The sequence below is a fragment of the Megachile rotundata genome, chromosome 15 (genome assembly GCF_050947335.1).
Source record: "Megachile rotundata isolate GNS110a chromosome 15, iyMegRotu1, whole genome shotgun sequence".
Taxonomy (NCBI): Eukaryota; Metazoa; Arthropoda; class Insecta; order Hymenoptera; family Megachilidae; genus Megachile; species Megachile rotundata.
In genome coordinates, this window is record NC_134997.1 from 10,354,674 (window position 1) to 10,373,154 (window position 18,481).

An 18,481-nucleotide genomic window follows, 5' to 3' on the forward strand; every position below is an offset into this window, starting at 1 on the left:
AGAAAACTGAAACCTAAGATTGTCACGATATAACTACATTTTCCCCCGCACACAGCAGAGTTTATCCCAGATCCATTTTTTTCTGCTTCGAGAAAAGTAGGTTGGCCGAGTTTGGACGAAATGAACAAGGTGTTAATTAACATCGACCTAGCGAAATTCAGTTTCAATTTTACAGTATTCGAGGCAATTTTCTAGCAACGAAAGCGCCGTTCCATTTCAGCTGACCTTTAATTCCAAACGAAAATTCGCTCGCTAATATTTTCCTTGCGATCGAAACGAAGACAAAATGGAGTCTGTTGACTCTGTCATGGCTGACCGCGATCTTCGTTTCGATGGATCGTAAAATGCTCGCATTTACTTTTGTGGACTTAATAAATCAAATACGTTGGTTTATTAATTAGGAAATGTGGAGAGAAATGTTGCTACAATTTTTTCTGTGGGTTTTAACTTTGAAAGGTTTCGTATTTAAAAGCTGAAAAGGTACGATGAGATTGAAAATAATAAATGGAATACAATGGGAGCTTCGAGGATACATGAAACAATAATTAAGTTGAACCTAACCTCACCTGTTTTCGTTTTCAAAGAAATTTATACATTTTTTCTTTATAATCAAGAAAAGTTAAAGAACTTATTCAACAATTTTTTTAATATTAATTCTCTGTATTATGAAATTAATATTATTAAAAGTTGTGTTCATGAAAAGTTGTTGAAACAAAAAATCAAGCAATTCAACACATCAACAAGTTGGCAAATGAAATTCTCAGATAAATTTCTTCTTGTAAAAAATATCACTAAATATTTCATTAAAAAGTCGGTCAAATTTCTATTAAACTTTTTGAATTCGTTCTTGAAAATTTTGTATGAAATTGCAGTAAAAATATTTACAATAAAAGTTTGCAGTAAGTCTAAAAATTTCAGACGAAAAATTTGTCAGTGTCAATATAATTTTTGAACAAATTTATATTAATTAATACACACCAGATTTGTATATAAAGAATGTTGAAAAATGATTGTATTAAAAACAAAGTAAAAATAGCTAAAGTTGAAGTAAAAACAGTTTGATATAAAAGTTTCCATAGTCTCTAAAATAAATACAGTTAAATCCACAAAGGAATATAAAAGCGAGTTATATAAATAAGATAGAAATTCTTAATTTTTATAGCCAGAATTTAACACCTTCCATGATTCAAACGAGATCCGAATGTTCCGCGTTTCAAGGATTAAAAAGCCGAAAAATACGATCGTTCCATATTTTACACGGCTGCAGTGCGAAAAATTCCAAAAGGAATATCTCGTATTTCACATACGTTGGAGAGGAGGAATTCAAAAAATGAATGAACCGTGTTTTGCGCGCCTCATGGAACAAGAATCCGAAGAATGACTGTCCTATATTTCGTTTCTTTCAAAACATTGCAGATCGTTGCATAAAGAAATGTTAATAGATTCGCTTATCAGGAAAACCGCTATTTTAACAAACTTTAATTACCAAATTAAATTTGTGATATTTACAGCACGCTTTTAAATTATATGACAAATTTTGTTGGATGATCAACGAAATGTTGCGACGGGAAATTATTTATTTTGTCAGTTCAGAATTTTTGCTTTTCATTCGGAGTTGATATTAATTTTAAATAATTTCCGGTCTCTGGTTCAATATTTTTTATTAAAATTTTATTTCAGATTTTTTTGTTAAATATAGGGTGTGCTGAAATAAATTGAAATTATATTTTGGATTTGTCTGGTTATTTGGTTTGATGGAAACTAACAATAAAATTTAGAGAATGCAAAATTGATTAATATTATTTTTCTTATAAATTTTATATTTTTTTATTTTTATGTAAGTATTTTGTAACTAGAATTTTGTGTTTCTTCAATTTTATATTTTTTTATTTTGATGTACTTTGTAGTTATAATTTTGTGTTTCTTCAATTTTATATTTTTTTATTTTGATGTACTTTGTAGTTATAATTTTGTCTTTCTTCAATTTTATATTGTTTTTATTTTGATGTACTTTGTAGTTATAATTTTCTGTTTATTCAATTTTATATTTGTTTATTTCTATGTATTTTGTCATTAGAATTTTTTTCTTCAATTTTATACTTCTTTATTTTTATGTATTTTCCAACTAGAATTTTTGCGTCAACTCCCCCCTAAATCACCAAAAACGATCTAAATCAAACTCTTTATTGAATCCCATAAATACCATTCTTCCACGTCATAAATCCCTTAAACACCATTATCTCGTAAAAATAATCAACCCCTAAATACCTGAGACATCTGGTAACAGCGATTTATTGAGAGTGAAGAGTACCGATTTAAATTGATATGATCCTGCCATGAAAAATGCCCTATCACTTTCACCCTCCTTCATTTAACTTTCAAGAAATCTAACGTTCCATATTTCACATTGAAATCCCAGGATGGACCATACTCTTGTATTACTTTTGATATCTCGAATTATCGAAGAAAATCTGAGTCCGAATTTTTTGAAGAGTCACTCGAAACTCTCAAGTTCCTAAAATAAAATTGAAGTAGAATTTTTTATATGATCCAAGTTGACGTTTGGTACCAACATTCACCTATTATCTATCACCCTCTAAATACTCGAAACTCTCAAGTTCCTAAAATAAAATTAAAGTACAATTTTTTATATGATCCAAGTTCACGTTTGGTACCAACATTCACCTATCACCCTCTAAATACTCGAAACTCATCTCAAGTTCCTAAAGTAAAATTGTCATGATTCAAGTTCACATTTGCTACATTCACCTATCATCTATCATTCACCTATCACCTATCATTCACCTATCACCCTTCAATCTTCAGTCCTTCACAATTTCTTATGCACCTCCTCAAAAAAGCCTTCACTTCACCGGTAAAAGTTCCCACACCACCACATTTCACCTCGGTAAAAGTTTCTAAAGCCTCGGGCAACGTACTCTAAAACTGACCTTCCTGGGCCACCCTTCGAAGAGACCCTGATCTTTCAAGGCCCAGTCCGACGGTTCTATCCTCCTGCAAACCTGTTCGATCTCGAAAACTATTAACTTCTTCGCGCTGGCAGTCGACCGTGCGACAGTTAAAGCTTCGTGGCGTTAATAGAACGAGAGAAATGACCGGTGACGACACATTTTCATTCATCGTTTGAAGGCACACCGCGTAGAAACGCGTTCGCGGAAGCAGCCGCGTGACAGGCCGCTCGTTTCAGCGGGTCAGGGCGCACTGTCCGCTTCCGAAAGACACGGAGCGGTTCCAAGAGTCGCCGTGAAAGGCACCACCGTCGTCGAAAACAACCCTCCTCGGGAGGGCAGGTGCGATGCACCAAGTCGCTGGAGAAGTAGGGGTTTCTAAGTGTTGGAGGGGCGGTTATCGCGTTCGCAAGTGCAAGGTTAATTGCTGGATGCAAAGGGGATGATTTTTCTTTGCGATCAGTGATCTGGATTGATGGAATTTTTTGAGGAAATTTTTGGCTTATTGATGTTAAGGCTTTCGGGTGTTTTATTTTGGTTGTTATTTAAGGGTTGCAGGAAGTAGGAGTGTTGGAAGAAGTATTGCAGGAGAGGTTTATGAAAGAAAAAGGTAGAGAATGGGGATGTTTTTAGGAAATATGATTTAAGGGAGGGTTGTACAGAAATATAATGTAGGGAGGGTATGAAAATAAATATTGTATACGGGAAGAGGATGCATAAGGAAATACAGTAGAGGGTGAGATTTATACGTAAGAGAAAGTGGTATATGTGGAAAGAGTATGATGCACAGGAAAAAATTTTTATTTTCTGGTTACAGAAAAAAAAAAATGTCATTGAATGCAAATTTAATAATAATTGAAAGAATTCATAAATTTACTATAAAAATAAATCTTGTAAAATAATTTAACGATAACGAATTTAATGTGAATTTAATTAAATCGTAAGTTAGATAGTTACAGTAATAATATTCACAGAAACACAAGAGAAAGCGTAGTAATGTAAACACTATCAGTAATGTAAATGAAATTCGTAATGGAAATCGTTTATCGCAGATTTAACGCGTAACATTAATGGTATTAGTGTGACGTTCCATTATATTAACCAGTACACGACATAGCGTTAACGATAATTCTATCTAAATCCGAAGTAAATCGTCTATATAACGGGTTTGATTGAAATCAATTTACACAGAACGATTAACCTTCTCTCTGACTGTGAAACGAGCTGCATCTGTGGAACGTGTTATTGTATCACAGAAAACGATATCTTTCATCTTCATTAGTTAACCATGAGAAAACTGTTGAGCATCGAGTTGCATTAAATTTATATGAAGTTCGTTCAATCGATTTCAATTTCCTCGGTTTTATCGTTTTGTAGTGATGTATCGCTGAAAAAATTTTACCTCGGATATCGTTCGTTGCGAATCTTTATCAGAATTGATCGACACGATTCGTTAATACGCGGAATTTTGCCGTCATGTGGTTGTAAAACGTATTGAAATATTAATTATGAAAGATGCCATTTGATTTTTGTAATTAATTGCAATTACTGATCAAATCACTGATGTGATTTTTGAGAGATGTCTTTCACTAATCAACATTCGAATTTTTGCTTACTAACGCGTAGTAATGCAATGCGTGGTAATTCTATGTAGTAATGCAACGTGTGGTAATCCAACGCGCAGTAATCCAACGCGTAGTAACCCAGCGTGTGAATATCCAGCGCGTAGTAATCCAGCGCGTGGATATTCAACGCGTAGTAATCCAACGCGTAGTAATACAACGCGTGGTAATTCTACGCGTAGGAATCTAACGCGTGGAAATCTAACGCGTAGTTAATCAACGCGTAGTAATGCAACGCGTGGTAATTCTACGCGTACTAATGCAACGTGTGGTAATCCAATGCGTAGTAATCCAACGCGCAGTAATCCAACGCGTAGTAACCCAGCGTGTGAATATCCAGCGCGTAGTAATCCAGCGCGTGGATATTCAACGCGTAGTAATCCAAAGCGTAGTAATACAACGCGTGGTAATTCTACGCGTAGGAATCTAACGCGTGGAAATCTAACGCGTAGTTAACCAACGCGTAGTAATGCAACGCGTGGTAATTCTACGCGTACTAATGCAACGTGTGGTAATCCAATGCGTAGTAATCCAACGCGCAGTAATCCAACGCGTAGTAATGCAACGCATGGTAATTCTACGCGTACTAATGCAACGTGTGGTAATCCAATGCGTAGTAATCCAACGCGCAGTAATCCAACGCGTAGTAACCCAGCGTGTGAATATCCAGCGCGTAGTAATCCAGCGCGTGGATATTCAACGCGTAGTAATCCAACGCGTAGTAATACAACGCGTGGTAATTCTACTCGTAGGAATCTAACGCGTGGAGATCTAACGCGTAGTTAACCAACGCGTAGTAATGCAACGCGTGGTAATTCTACGCGTACTAATGCAACGTGTGGTAATCTAACGCGTAGCAATCAGAGCGCGAGGATTACGCGCGCTCAGCCACTAGGCTCGAAGCTGTCGCTCTCGCGTCTGCGCATGCGCAATCCTCGCGCTCTGATTGGTCCGCGTTTTTCCTTAATAATTCAAAAACGAAGCTTCCTACCCCATTTTTGCAAAGGGAAATCTTATTCATAATCACGTCAGCTACATTTCAGGGACCTACACTTGTAAGACACGCTGTATAGAATATACTAATTTATATCTGTATAAATCATTAATAGCTAATAATCTTTCCCAGTCATTTAAACGCACTGAACATATCATCAGGACATTTTACGAGAAAGATGAAAGTTCCGTGAATCTGAAGAGTGTAGGAATTTGATGAATCGATTTGTTCCACACGGAAGTGGACATTTAGTGAGTTTGCCCGTGGTCCACTGAAGATAAGGGATGGTAAGTTAGAAAAGGGCGACACATGCTTCTGGGATTTAAAGTGATCGATAATGTTTTCTTGCAAAATTTATCTGGCGATTTCGTTCGATAAAAGAAAAGTGATCGATGGACTTTTTCGATGTTACTTCGATGAAATTTTAATGGAATTTTTGATTGTCTTCTTGTCTTTGCTGGGATTTTGAAATATTTCTGCAAAAGGAAGAGTACTTCCATTAGTATGATAATACATTTTGTATAAAGATTAAAGATTTGTGCAATTTATTGTGTAAATTTATTTTGTACTATTATGTAATACATTTTGTAAGTACATAAAAAGAAATATACAGAGACAAGCACGTCCATTTTGTTAATGATCACCTTACTTTCAATATGGCTGACAAGAGCACTCTAACCTAATACTTAAATACTTGCAATTTAATAAATTTATAAATACTTGAATACTTTCAATAAATTTTCTAAAGCATAAACTTCTATTTTAAACACAAAATGCTTCTATTAAATTTAATCAATTAATAAAATAATTAAATAATTAATCACCAAAACAAATTACTAGAGACATTAAAGTCTCCGTACAACGATACACTGTTCACAATGTATTTCACACTCGACAAAGAAACTGTGGCAAGAACAAGCTCAACAAAGTTCCGCTATAGTAACTGTCGGATCCGCGTACACGCAGAAGCAACTATAATTTTCAATTTAAACCTGCACTGCTCTAATAATCTGCTTAACACTTGCACGAAAGAACCGAGAACACCGCTGTATTTTGCGTGCTCAGAATACGCGGTCGAATTAATAATTAAAAGCAATATCTGTAGAATTTGAGGATCGCATATGACAGAATCAACAAGTAGTATTACTTTTAATTCTTCTGTGACATATCTCATTTTTTAATTTCAAATATCTTACTACTGATTCTTTTTTTATACTTTTATAATTTTTATGGGGAATATTCAATAATAATTGAAACATATAATAATAATTATTATTTCTACTTGAACCACTTAATTTTTATTTTTCTGTATTACTGCCTGAATCAATTGTTAATTTGCTATCAATAACAGAGTTAAATAAATGCAGTTTCACATTGAAGTTAAATATCTGTTTTGTAACGAGTCAATGATGCCCTTAAAATAATTTTTTATTATAAATCCCAAAATTCTATCAATGAATTAAATTTCTCATACATCTACTTGAACCACCATTTGATATTGATCCAATTTTAATTTGTTATCACTACTTTTTTAACGAGCTAATTGCAAAAAATATTATTATAAATCATCACAAATCAAAAAATGAATATCCCATGTATCTCCATCCACTAATTGATTAATAATCCTACCAAAAATGATATCATCAATAATATCAAAATAATATCAGTAATAAATATCTTAAGTAGCCAAATAAATCTTGGTAGAGTTAGGCCAGGTCAAAAATGTTTGAACGTCCCATTCGAGTCCATGATACTCGCATGAAGAACTCGTCGATAAACCGGAAATAGTCGTAGCTCGAACGACCGCAACCTCCGTAATATGGGGTAAGTTCGATGCAGTTTCTGTGTGAAAAGAGGGTGGTCTGCTGGCAATGGACCCTCCTTCCGATTAGCCTCGTCATTGGCAAAGTCAGCACCGCTTCGAACAGAATGAGGGTCGCGAGTGCATAATCGATGCACCCTACTGCCTCCTCGTAGGGGTTGACCTTGCCAACTTCAATCGAAAAACGACCTGACATCGATTCGAAAAATTGCGTTCGTCTCTGATAAATACTCCACGTACTTTTTTATTTCTTTTACTAGCTATTTTATGATTTTGCAGTTACATTTTTTGGAAATAGAATTCTTATGCTTTTGATGAATTCTATTTCAAGGTTTATTAATAATTCGTATACTATGTTGAGGTTAGTAATAATTCGTATGAGATGGCAAGGTTTTAGGAAGTTTGTATGTTATAGGACTTTTAATATTTAATGTTTTTAACTAGTCTTGTGTTGTAACGAGGTTCTAAACAATTCGTACACTACAAGACTTTAAATAATACATATATTTCATGTTTTTAACAAGTTTTATGTTATAACAAGGTTCTACACAGATCGCACATCACAAGACTTTAAATAATACATGTATTTAATGTTTTTAACAAGTTTTTAGCAAGGTTCTAAACAGTGCGTACATTACAAGATTTTAAACAATTCGGACGTCAAAATAAATTTTTAAATTTATTGTATATTGCAGCAAGGTTTCAGACAATTCGTATGATACAAGGGTCTAAACAATTTGCATATTATAACATTTTTAATAATACATACATATATTAGAACATTTTTAATAATTCATGTAGCAATAACATTTTTAATAATTCATATAATAATAACATTTTTAGTAATTCATCTAGTAATAACATTTTTAATAATTCATCTAGTAATAACACTTTTAATAATTCATGTAGCAATAACATTTTTAATAATTCATCTAGTAATAACATTTTTAATAATTCATATAGTAATAACATTTTTAATAATTCATGTAGCAATAACATTTTTAATAATTCATGTAGCAATAACATTTTTAATAATTCATATAATAATAACATTTTTAATAATTCATGTAGTAATAATATTTTTAATAATTCATATAGTAATAACATTTTTAATAATTCATGTAGCAATAACATTTTTAATAATTCATGTAGTACAACATTTTTAATAATTCATCTAGTAATAACATTTTTAATAATTCATGTAGCAATAACATTTTTAATAATTCATGTAGTACAACATTTTTAATAATTCATGTAGTAATAACATTTTTAATAATTCATGTAGCAATAACATTTTTAATAATTCATCTAGTAATAACATTTTTAATAATTCATCTAGTAATAACATTTTTAATAATTCATGTAGCAATAACATTTTTAATAATTCATGTAGTACAACATTTTTAATAATTCATGTAGTAATAACATTTTTAATAATTCATGTAGTAATAACATTTTTAATAATTCATGTAGTACAACATTTTTAATAATTCATGTAGCAATAACATTTTTAATAATTCATATAATAGTAACATTTCTAATAATTCATGTAGTAATAACATTTTTAATAATTCCTGTAGTACAACATTTTTAATAATTCATGTAGCAATAACATTTTTAATAATTCATATAGTACAACATTTTTAACTGTTCATACACTACAACAATTTTACCAAAGAAATAAAGTAACTGATTATTAGCCTCTGTATAGAAGTTCGAATCAGAGAATCTAACAGAAATGGTAAAGTTTGAAATAGTGTTGTATCCATGTTCGCAGCTCGTAAAGTCCGTGCCGATGAAATTGCGGCATCTTGAAGATTTATTCATGAGACAGCGCTCCTTTATTCGGATTCTGAAGTTCGAATCCCGAAGCGTTGAACAAAAGGGACGACCTCTAGCTCGCCACTTGATACCGTGAAACGAACGGCTGAACTTGTAATGATCAATAGTTGAAGTACAAGTTATTCAAAACCTGAATACCTTTCATTCTCCGAGAGAAATAGGTTGGACGGAATCATCTGTGTTTTCGAGCAAATCTGCCGTAACTGAAATGGCTGTGCCGGAGTCTCGTGACGACTTAATAATTCAATCATTCGTTGTAAAAACAAATTTTTTAAAGAAAAATTGTGTGATTTTCAAGGTTTGGAATTTTGAAGAAGACTACACGTAACGTTGACAAAATTTGTAGTTTAAAACTGTAATAATAAATTGATATAATTCGTTTAAATATGGTTTCCTTGCACCTAAGAACAACCCCCTCCTATAAATAATATTTTTAATAATATATTTAATTTACTGAAGGAATTTTTAGAACCTAAAAATACACATAGTTACTTTTAGTAGCTGAACCTTTATACAGTTTAGGTTTCAAAGTTACTCTAAACGTAAGTTCATGATTCTGAAACGTGGATGCAGAAAGTTCTTTATATTCACATTTTGCATTCAAGTTTATACGTGACAGACAATGATTGATTGTAGGATAATTTGAAAAGTTCAGAGAATTGTAGAAGCTTCTTCTATTTTAAAATTTAAATTTTGACGGGGGTTGTCTGACGGTGCTGTCGCCACCTTGCGGTGAGAAGAACTGTCGATATATGAGATTTTTTAGAAATGTAACATTTTATTTAAAATTTTGTAAATGCTTAAATTGTACTAAGACACTATGTCATCGAAAAAACAGATTTGCAATCTTTTGTTATTTTAATAATACAAAAAGAAAATATTTTAACACTGCAATGTCATTCCCTATATCATCGACCAGGTACAATATAGTGTACGAAATGTTCTGAACATATAATCTACATTTTCGGACCTACAGAATACACTACAAGCAGCATAAAATTAATATTAATCAATATATGATAAATACTTAGCGTATTAATCAATAAAATCGATAAAAATTGGATTTTTATAAAAATTGAACTGGTGGCGCCATCTCTCCTGCGAACGGGGTGAACTACACACTTTTGAAACACGCCTTTCGTTAGTTCCCATCTTGTGCCGCTAGATGGCGCCGCGGTGATTGGTCGGGCTTCTGCGCATGCGCAGAAAGTGGAGCGCCATCTCTCCGGCGAACGGGGTGAACTACACACTTTTGAAACACGCCTTTCGTTAGTTCCCATCTTGTGCCGCTAGATGGCGACGTGGTGATTGGCCGAGTTTCTGCGCATGCGCGGGAAATGGGGCGTCACTAGGGGGCGTAGTCTAATTGGCGCGAAAAAATACGGCCATTATCTAATCACTAAATATAACAGAAACCCTTAAACTAATTAAGATTATTGTATTTTTCTTTCAAAATAACAACTGTTATAATTTTCTAAAGCGAATAGAACATTCTATGATCTCAATGTAACTGAAAAATGTCATCTTGGTGCACTAAAAGTGTCTGAAAAGAAATTAAAGATAATTGCATTTCATTGATCTATAGATCACTTGTGGGTAAAGTCAATTCCTGTTTTATAGCTGTAGATAAAGTCAATTGTTAATTAATTCTCCTTCTATTTATTAACTTTTGTAGCCTGGTATCGTTGTCAAAATACTCTGAAACTTATTAATCTTACTTTTCAATGCAATCAAATGCATATTATCATCTATTAAATCAAAAAAATCAATATCAAGTTTAATTCGATTCGAAACAATACAAGTGTCGCCATCAATTTAGATCTATTATGCACCTTTTCTGTAATATTACAATAGTCAAATTCACACGATAATGTAACAATATGAATAAAAAATATATTTGTATGATAAATACTAAAGGCCTACTTAAATTTGGAATATTATATGATTTGGTTATCGGTTTGTTATACAACACACAGATTACTATTAAATAATTGAATGTTTTCTATATAGTATGCATGAAAACTATTCTGAGATTTCAAATTCATTAATTTGTTATCAACTTGAATTTAATAATTGCAAATCATGTATTCGATATCAGTGATTTCTAGATAGGAATATCAATAGTACAAGTAATGTAAATCAGGAACTCTTGAATATTTTTTTATTTATAATAATTGTAAAACATTAATACTTATTAATATATATAGTATATGCATAGATAATATTAAATATGATGTTTACAAAATTTTATTTCAGTAGTATATTTACTCGTAGTAATCAATTTAGGTCTGTATGTAAGGTGAAAGAAAAAGGTTCAACATTCTTTTTTAATAAAAATTTACGACTAATATCTTCGTCTAGCGAAGATGCTACATATATTGAAAAGCAAATACAAGAAGTTTTTAAATATAAAAACCGTAATGTTAGTAATTGGATTATCGAGGTTAGTTACATATTTCTTTAAGAACTTATAAATATTATTATTATTTATTTTAAGTATATTTAGTTCGAAATTATATAATGTATTAATATTAAATTTTATTTCAGAATAAAGCTAATACTTTTTGCCATGAATATCATCAAAGTAAGCTAGCAGATAAACAACGTACATTACGTATATTAGCATCCAAATATGCTGTTCAACATGATACTGTATGCAGTATAGCAGAAAAGCTAATTTGTACAGAGGTTTTGTGTCATTAATTTTGCCATTGTCAAGTACTTAATAATATCAAAAAAATACAGATGTTTTCATATCTTATTTTAGTGTGAAAATGAAAGACGGTTGATTTCTTATGAACAAAACTTAAAAAATGCTCTTAGCCCAGATTATAAGTGGCTGTTTGTAATCATAGGAAGACTTGAAAATGGTGTAAAATTTCTTGTTGATTTGCGAACAGATATTTTAGTAAGGAATTTTTGAACTAATATCTTTATGTATCATGTTATACACCAAGGCATGTTACAAATAAGAAACAAGCTTGTATACATGATTCCTATGCTTTTAATCATGAAATTTTAACATTGCACATTTCTTTTGCATGAATGTTTCTGTTAGGAGTTACTATCAGAAATTAAAGAAACAGAGGATAGTATTGCAATACAGCAATTAAACATTACTCTACGGGAATTATTATTACTTTGGTTTTCAGTAGGATTTCTACATTTAGAAAGAGTAACTTGGCAAAGTGCATGTGACTTATTACAAAAGGTATGCATTTGTTATAGTAAACTTAAAAGAATAACACAATAAGTTGACATAGAGGTAATAAGATTTCAGATTATGAAGCAATACATCCTGTAAAAAACTGGTTAGATTTGAAACATAGAGTGGGACCATATAGAAGGTGTTACATATTCACTCATCCATCTATGCCAAGAGAACCTCTTGTTGTATTGCACACAGCATTATGTGATATTATACCAAGTATGAAATTATAACATTTTATAAATATGTTGCATATTTTCACATATAATGTGTATAGAAGTAATTAACTTCTAGGTAGTGTAAAGGGTATTGAAGAAGCAAAGGTCAGAATCCTTGGTGAGTTCAAGAAAGATATAACATTTTCAGAGGAACACAAAACCAAAATAAAGGCTGCAATATTTTATTCAATAACTTCAACACAAAAAGGACTGCAGGTATCTAAATAATTTAAATAATATATTTTGTCAAAGTTATATAGTGAAAACAGAATTATTCAATTTTACTTTTTAGGGTATAGAACTTGGAAATTATTTAATAAAAGAAGTTGTAAAGCAAATAATCTCTGAATTTCCTATGATAGATGAACTATCTAGTTTATCACCAATACCAAATTTTAGAAGTTGGCTTCTTGAAAAGATGAAACAAGGTAATTGTTATTTATTTGTATAAAGTCAAATACAGCTATACTAAATAATTTTAGATTTATACTAAATGCTGTTTTAGACATAAATTTGATTTTTACAAGTGAAGAATATAAGTCTGTACAAACAACTTTAAATGACGAAAATGTTGCATTGTGCTTAAAAAAAATTTTTAATAATTCATTGTGGACCAATGACGTATCATTATGTGAAGTTTTAAAAGTACCATTACTTCGAGCATGTGCATGGTACTTATACAAAGAAAAAAGGCGAAACTACGCTTTGAATAGTGTTGGTATGTTAATTGCTGAAAATTGGTTTCTAATTTTAATGCATAACAAACCTTTGATCTTTTTTTATATTATAGCTAATTTCCATCTTCGGAACGGAGCTGTTATGTGGAGAATAAACTGGTTAGCTGATCCTTCACCGCGTGGTGTTGCAAATAGTTGTGGCATTATGGTGAACTATAGGTAATGCGATCATTAAAGTAATAAAATATAATGTTGTAATTTTTTTATATTTTTTAAAGGTACTATTTAGACGAGTGTGAAAAAAATAGTCAAAATTATATTGAAAATTATTTCATAAATGCTTCCGAGAATGTAATTAATCTTGCTATGCAGCAAGAAAATTTACAAAATACTGTACAAAAAAAAGGATGTGATAAATAATTGTCTTGCGGGATCAAAACCTCAAGAATTGATAAGAAAAATCGCGAGAGATACAGATATCTGTCTGCAGTGGTCCGCATTTTTCCGTGCGTCCTACAGTATTGTTACAATAACCATTTCTGTATCTATATATCCTATACAATTATTTTAAATTGTCTAAAAATAAAACTTGATTGAAGCGATAAAAAATGCTCTGAATAAATTACTATATATATCACCCAAAATAATTCTCCAATACTTTCGATATCATCGATAATATGAGAACATGTTTAATTCCAAATAAATGGATTTATAGAAAATACACATTTTTTTCAATACATAAATAGAGTAAAATAGTAAATTTCTTAAATTTACTTTTGAAAATAAAATTTTTTGCCTAAAAATTGCAAAATTTGCTAAAGATGATCACAACATATTGAGGTTCTTTGGAACCAGCTAAAATATGAAATTTCTTTTTACGACTGCATTTCTAAACCACAATACGTTCTGATCGATTATTTCGCTCACGAACGTTTTCGAACATGTACATTATAAAGATCCTAACACGCCTTTATAAATGATATCATCAAAAAGTATCTTATTGTTGTATACATAAGCATCTACATATCTCAAATGTATACTATATGTATAAAATTATTTCAACATATTTCCTATTACATATTTATATAGCATACATAAGGCTCGTTCCTATTCTTAACTATAAGTTAATTAAAGAACTTCATTTAATTACTCTTCAAATTTTATATTTTTATTAAAGATTATTAAATTTGTTCATTTATACAATAGCTGTTTCCTGTCCAGCTTAAAGACAACACAATAGTCTGCAAGCAGATCTGAAAAGATATAAATTTTTTATTATATTTACACACTACAGTTAAATTCAATATCTAAAAATTCAATAGAAGTACCTGTAGTCAAGGCTGGGTTTGGTGAAAGTTTGTGGGAAGATGAGGTCTACTTTCTAGTTTCGTATAATCCAAATGAAATTCCTTTGCTACTTTTCTCCAACTCTGTGCATCAAAATAATAATAAGTACCACGTTCGTATGTCGATGTTTTTTCTACAAGACCCAATCCCGGTGCTTGCGTTATCCACACCTTTTCTTCCATATGATATCGCCACTCTCTACTATACCTTTAAAATTAATGCAGACAGTTAGCAAACAGAACAATCGTAATATTTTTTATGATTCATCATTCTCATGTCCAATACTTACAACTCTGCCGCGGCCGCTAATTGTAGAACATCCCCAACATTTGTATAAAACATGTAAAATAATAAATCATCCTTATATCGATTTAATTTAACTGGCGCTAATTTATCTCTGAAACAAACATACGTTTGTTATAATAAAATTTGCGATTCAAAAATATATAAATATAACAAAAAGAAATACCTGATGGCGGCATTAATAAGATACTCTGGTGGTACATGAAAATCAATATCCTGAGGTCGGCATGGTGTTTCTGCCCAAGGTCCGCCAAAATTTTGATAAAGATTTTCTGGCGAATTAAGATTTAATCCTAACGCAGTTAGATCTTGACCTAATGCCAGAGATACTAAATTCGGGTCTGTTTCAGCTGCCCTAATAAACGTCAATAATCCAACCATTCCAAATTGATCTTTTACCATACTTGCTGGTATATTAGTCACCTTGCCTAGAAAATAAATATATTCAGTATTAATTATAATACTCGATCGTATTAATAAATACAAATAATTTATTATTATAATAGGTAATACCATCAGGAGATGTTTGTATGCCTCTTTTAGATGACTGAGATTTCTCAGATCCAGGTGCTCTATTCGCTTGTAATACATCTTGTCCAATGTCAGGACCAAGTCCAACAGGTATATTTTTATCACCGGAAACACTTCCACCTGGCGACGGCCCTTCTCTATTTTGTGTTCCTGGTAATGCTGGGAAATCTTCTGAACTCATTGTAAATTCACTTGATTCAGATGTTGGTTGCTTTACCATTCCAACTAAAAATAATACAAATATTTATATACCAAAGATATATACAAAATTAATTTTGTGAACAATATAAATGATTATATATATTTTAAACTTAAATATATATACTTCTTATAATGAAACATAGAAAACAATGTATACATTACATCACACTGACACCTGTTACTTATAATCTACTGAAACCTAATGTTACATCTGTTATGATATTTAAATTATTTTTAATACCATAAGGTTGTTTTCCTGGCATAGGACTAGGTTGTGGCATAGAATCACCCTGCCCTCTGTTTGTTAATGAAGGAAACTCAGATAAATCCAACAATGGAGGAGTACTTGTATCACCACCTCCTCCACTGCCAAAAACAGAGTGAAAATTATTGATTTGAGATCCGTAATTACGACTTTGAGGTATTCCAAAAGTGCCCATGCTACCCATTGGATTTGTTCTGAAAATTTGTAATATATAAAGTATTACTATATAACACAATGTATTGAGCTATAAACAATAATACTGTAATATTAACAACAAATTCTTGTAACTTATTGAAATAAAATGAACTAACCCAAGAGCAGGCATTGTACGTCTATCAGTAAAAGCTCTTTGCCCAAACAGTCCTCTACTGCCCATAGGAGAGAGCTGTTGCTGTTGAGGTTGATGACTATTTTGTCCACCTCCAGTGCCTGATGCTCCAGGGTAAACGTTAGTAACTACTACCGCAGAATTAGCTGAACTTGAAGTGCTTGCAGATGAGCCTGAGAACATGCCCGAAGTAGGTGTGACATGACCCGTGAGGGTCGATGAATTTAAGCCCCCCCCACCACCTGTGCGTGATGTAAGGCTTGCGTTCGCAATACTGCGTGGTGGCTGCTCAAAATTCAAGTTGGCCATAGCCTGGTGGCTCCACTACAAAGTACCTGCTAGGGCACACCAACAGTTTTATGTCAGTTACCACAATCACTTGTTTTCTATTGCATCACTTGTAAGTTGTTCAATTTCATGGAACTGAGGAAAATCCATGACAATATCTCCCCGTAACAACCTGTAAAGATAAAGTAAAGACAAAACTATATGACAGAAGCAACAGATCATTAATTGCTATTAAATAATTACACTAATTTTTAAAGTTTAGCTATACTTGTTTAATTTTTACCTTTTTATCGTAGCACCATAGCAATGGTTATATCAAAATTGAAGACAGGAAATAAGAATGGACCTATCGGCAAGCGAAGATTCTATTTGAGCATTGCTTCAAAAATATGTACTAATATATATATATGAACAATTGCACATAAAACATTCATTCTTATCTATCATCATTCTTTCTAATTAATTAATATGAATAACAAATAAATATGCATTACATTCAACTATAGCATTAAAAAAATTTATATTATTTTCAGTTTTTATTTAAACATCGAAATAACATTTTACATATGTTATGCACAGCTTAATCATTAATATGTACTATTTTTATAAAAATTGATTTTGTAAAAATGTATTTACTTATAAAAATCTAACATACAGAAGTTTTTAAATAACATTATAAACAGCATGATTTATATACGATGAACTGTTTAATACTGAGTAACTTACAAATAAGACATACATATTTTATAAATACTTATAAATTACTTTGGATATAACTTTCGAATATTAATATATTTTTAAATAGACTCATAGAGATGTAAAATTAATTAATAGAGACAGACACTGTGAAAAGAGATCATATACAACTTAACAAAAATAGTTCAATAAGAACCTCTTTTTTGACAATATCGTTAGATCCTTAAAATTACAGCTATGCTTACATTTCTCAGTAAACTTACTATTTCCAGAAAAAACACAGAATGAAAAATCGATGATTTTGACATTGTAAAGATAAAATCAGTCACGAGTACCAAGAAAGCAAAGGTTATAGCATATATGCAATCAGAATATACAAGAAAAAAGTAAACCAAATTTGATTACCTATATTATTGAATCCGTCGTTAAGTTACTGCACAAGAAAACCCACCAAATTCATAATAAACAAAGTAAATGAACGTAAAAAAAAAACACAAAAACGTCGATGTTGTCTTGAAATAATACAAGGAAATGTTGTTTTCAATAAACTGGTAGTTTGTATAGAAAAAAGACTTTTATGTAAAAAGTTTCAAAAGGTCAAACTTTTACACACATTACAATACTTTTAACAATTAGATGTCTCTGTTTTGTCATTCGGTTTCACAGACTTCAATAACACTAGAGACACGACTTTCTGCCATTATAATCATTTGTACCGCAGTATTCAAATGAAACACCGAAATAAATAACAAATACATCACCTAATAAAATGAACAATAGTAACCATTAAAATATTATTTATTTCATCGTGTTACCAAAATCACGTGAATATTCTACGATGTATTTTAATAAACAAGAAAATTTTGATCTTGAATATGACTGCATACTTCATCCCACAAGAGAGTGGATTTTCTAAGATGTCGAATTTGGGTTCCTTTTGCGCAAGATAAGCGAGTTTCGTTCTACACAATCTACGATCTATGACAACACGCATGCGTTCTTATGATGATGCGAGGCCAAAAGCATATACCTAGCGTATTTCTTTTATCGTGCCCTTCATCATATCATCATCGGTTCTTCTTGTTTCTTTATTTTGCCCCACTATGTATATGACCATGAAGGTGAAAGTAAGTTGTAGAGGAGACATTACACTAGTGATCGGAAAGGCTC

The 18,481-nt window shown here is 31.5% G+C and overlaps 3 protein-coding genes across 8 annotated transcripts in view; 1 reads left to right on the forward strand and 2 right to left on the reverse strand.

The window, feature by feature from the left end:
• LOC100875405 (octopamine receptor beta-1R) overlaps window positions 1-3,239 on the reverse strand; it is a 143,454-nt gene extending 140,215 nt beyond the window's left edge. Inside the window, exon 1 of the mRNA XM_076540745.1 lies at window positions 2,952-3,239. The gene's annotated coding sequence lies outside the window, so the exon portion shown is untranslated. The remainder of the gene's footprint in view (window positions 1-2,951) is intronic.
• Window positions 3,240-11,232: 7,993 nt separating this feature from the next.
• LOC100876757 (malonyl-CoA decarboxylase, mitochondrial) lies at window positions 11,233-13,992 on the forward strand. 3 transcript variants are annotated; one of them, XM_012282208.2, is made up of 11 exons: window positions 11,366-11,383; window positions 11,536-11,692; window positions 11,797-11,937; window positions 12,017-12,157; window positions 12,308-12,460; window positions 12,523-12,676; window positions 12,752-12,891; window positions 12,968-13,103; window positions 13,181-13,393; window positions 13,466-13,571; window positions 13,631-13,991. In XM_012282208.2, coding segments are annotated over exons 1-11 (1,485 nt in total). In that variant the 5' UTR covers window positions 11,366-11,381; the 3' UTR covers window positions 13,773-13,991. The 3 variants fall into 3 exon arrangements, 2 of the variants coding, with proteins under 2 accessions (XP_012137597.2, XP_012137598.2); XR_001095481.2 differs by having other exon boundaries at window positions 11,233-11,692; window positions 13,181-13,389; window positions 13,631-13,771; XM_012282207.2 differs by having other exon boundaries at window positions 11,236-11,692; window positions 13,631-13,992.
• A 501-nt stretch (window positions 13,993-14,493) lies between these two features.
• On the reverse strand, window positions 14,494-18,366 carry Rga (CCR4-NOT transcription complex subunit regena). 4 transcript variants are annotated; one of them, XM_076540529.1, is made up of 9 exons: window positions 18,342-18,366; window positions 16,899-16,961; window positions 16,311-16,787; window positions 15,976-16,193; window positions 15,516-15,758; window positions 15,169-15,430; window positions 14,989-15,096; window positions 14,681-14,906; window positions 14,494-14,605 (listed from the first exon to the last, which is right to left on the reverse strand). In XM_076540529.1, the coding sequence occupies exons 3-8, from the start codon at window positions 16,634-16,636 to the stop codon at window positions 14,687-14,689; spliced, it is 1,377 nt and encodes a 458-aa protein (XP_076396644.1). In that variant the 5' UTR covers window positions 16,637-16,787; window positions 16,899-16,961; window positions 18,342-18,366; the 3' UTR covers window positions 14,494-14,605; window positions 14,681-14,686. The 4 variants fall into 4 exon arrangements, with proteins under 4 accessions (XP_076396644.1, XP_012137601.1, XP_012137602.1 ...); XM_012282211.2 differs by lacking the exon at window positions 18,342-18,366 and adding an exon at window positions 17,717-18,270; XM_012282212.2 differs by lacking the exons at window positions 16,899-16,961; window positions 18,342-18,366 and adding an exon at window positions 17,717-18,270.
• Between the last annotated feature and the right edge of the window lie 115 nt (window positions 18,367-18,481).

Coding starts and splice junctions, on each gene's coding strand:
- Rga (XM_076540529.1), bottom strand. CDS start 16,636: ATGGCCAACTTGAATTTTGAGCAGCCACCACGCAGTATTGCGAACGCA. Junction 16,194..16,310: donor CGTACAATGCCTGCTCTTGG/GTTAGTTCATTT, acceptor ACAAATTTTCAG/AACAAATCCAATGGGTAGCA. Junction 15,431..15,515: donor CATACAAACATCTCCTGATG/GTATTACCTATT, acceptor TTTATTTTCTAG/GCAAGGTGACTAATATACCA.
- LOC100876757 (XM_012282207.2), top strand. CDS start 11,480: ATGATGTTTACAAAATTTTATTTCAGTAGTATATTTACTCGTAGTAAT. Junction 11,938..12,016: donor AAAAGCTAATTTGTACAGAG/GTTTTGTGTCAT, acceptor ATCTTATTTTAG/TGTGAAAATGAAAGACGGTT. Junction 13,104..13,180: donor TCTTGAAAAGATGAAACAAG/GTAATTGTTATT, acceptor ATGCTGTTTTAG/ACATAAATTTGATTTTTACA.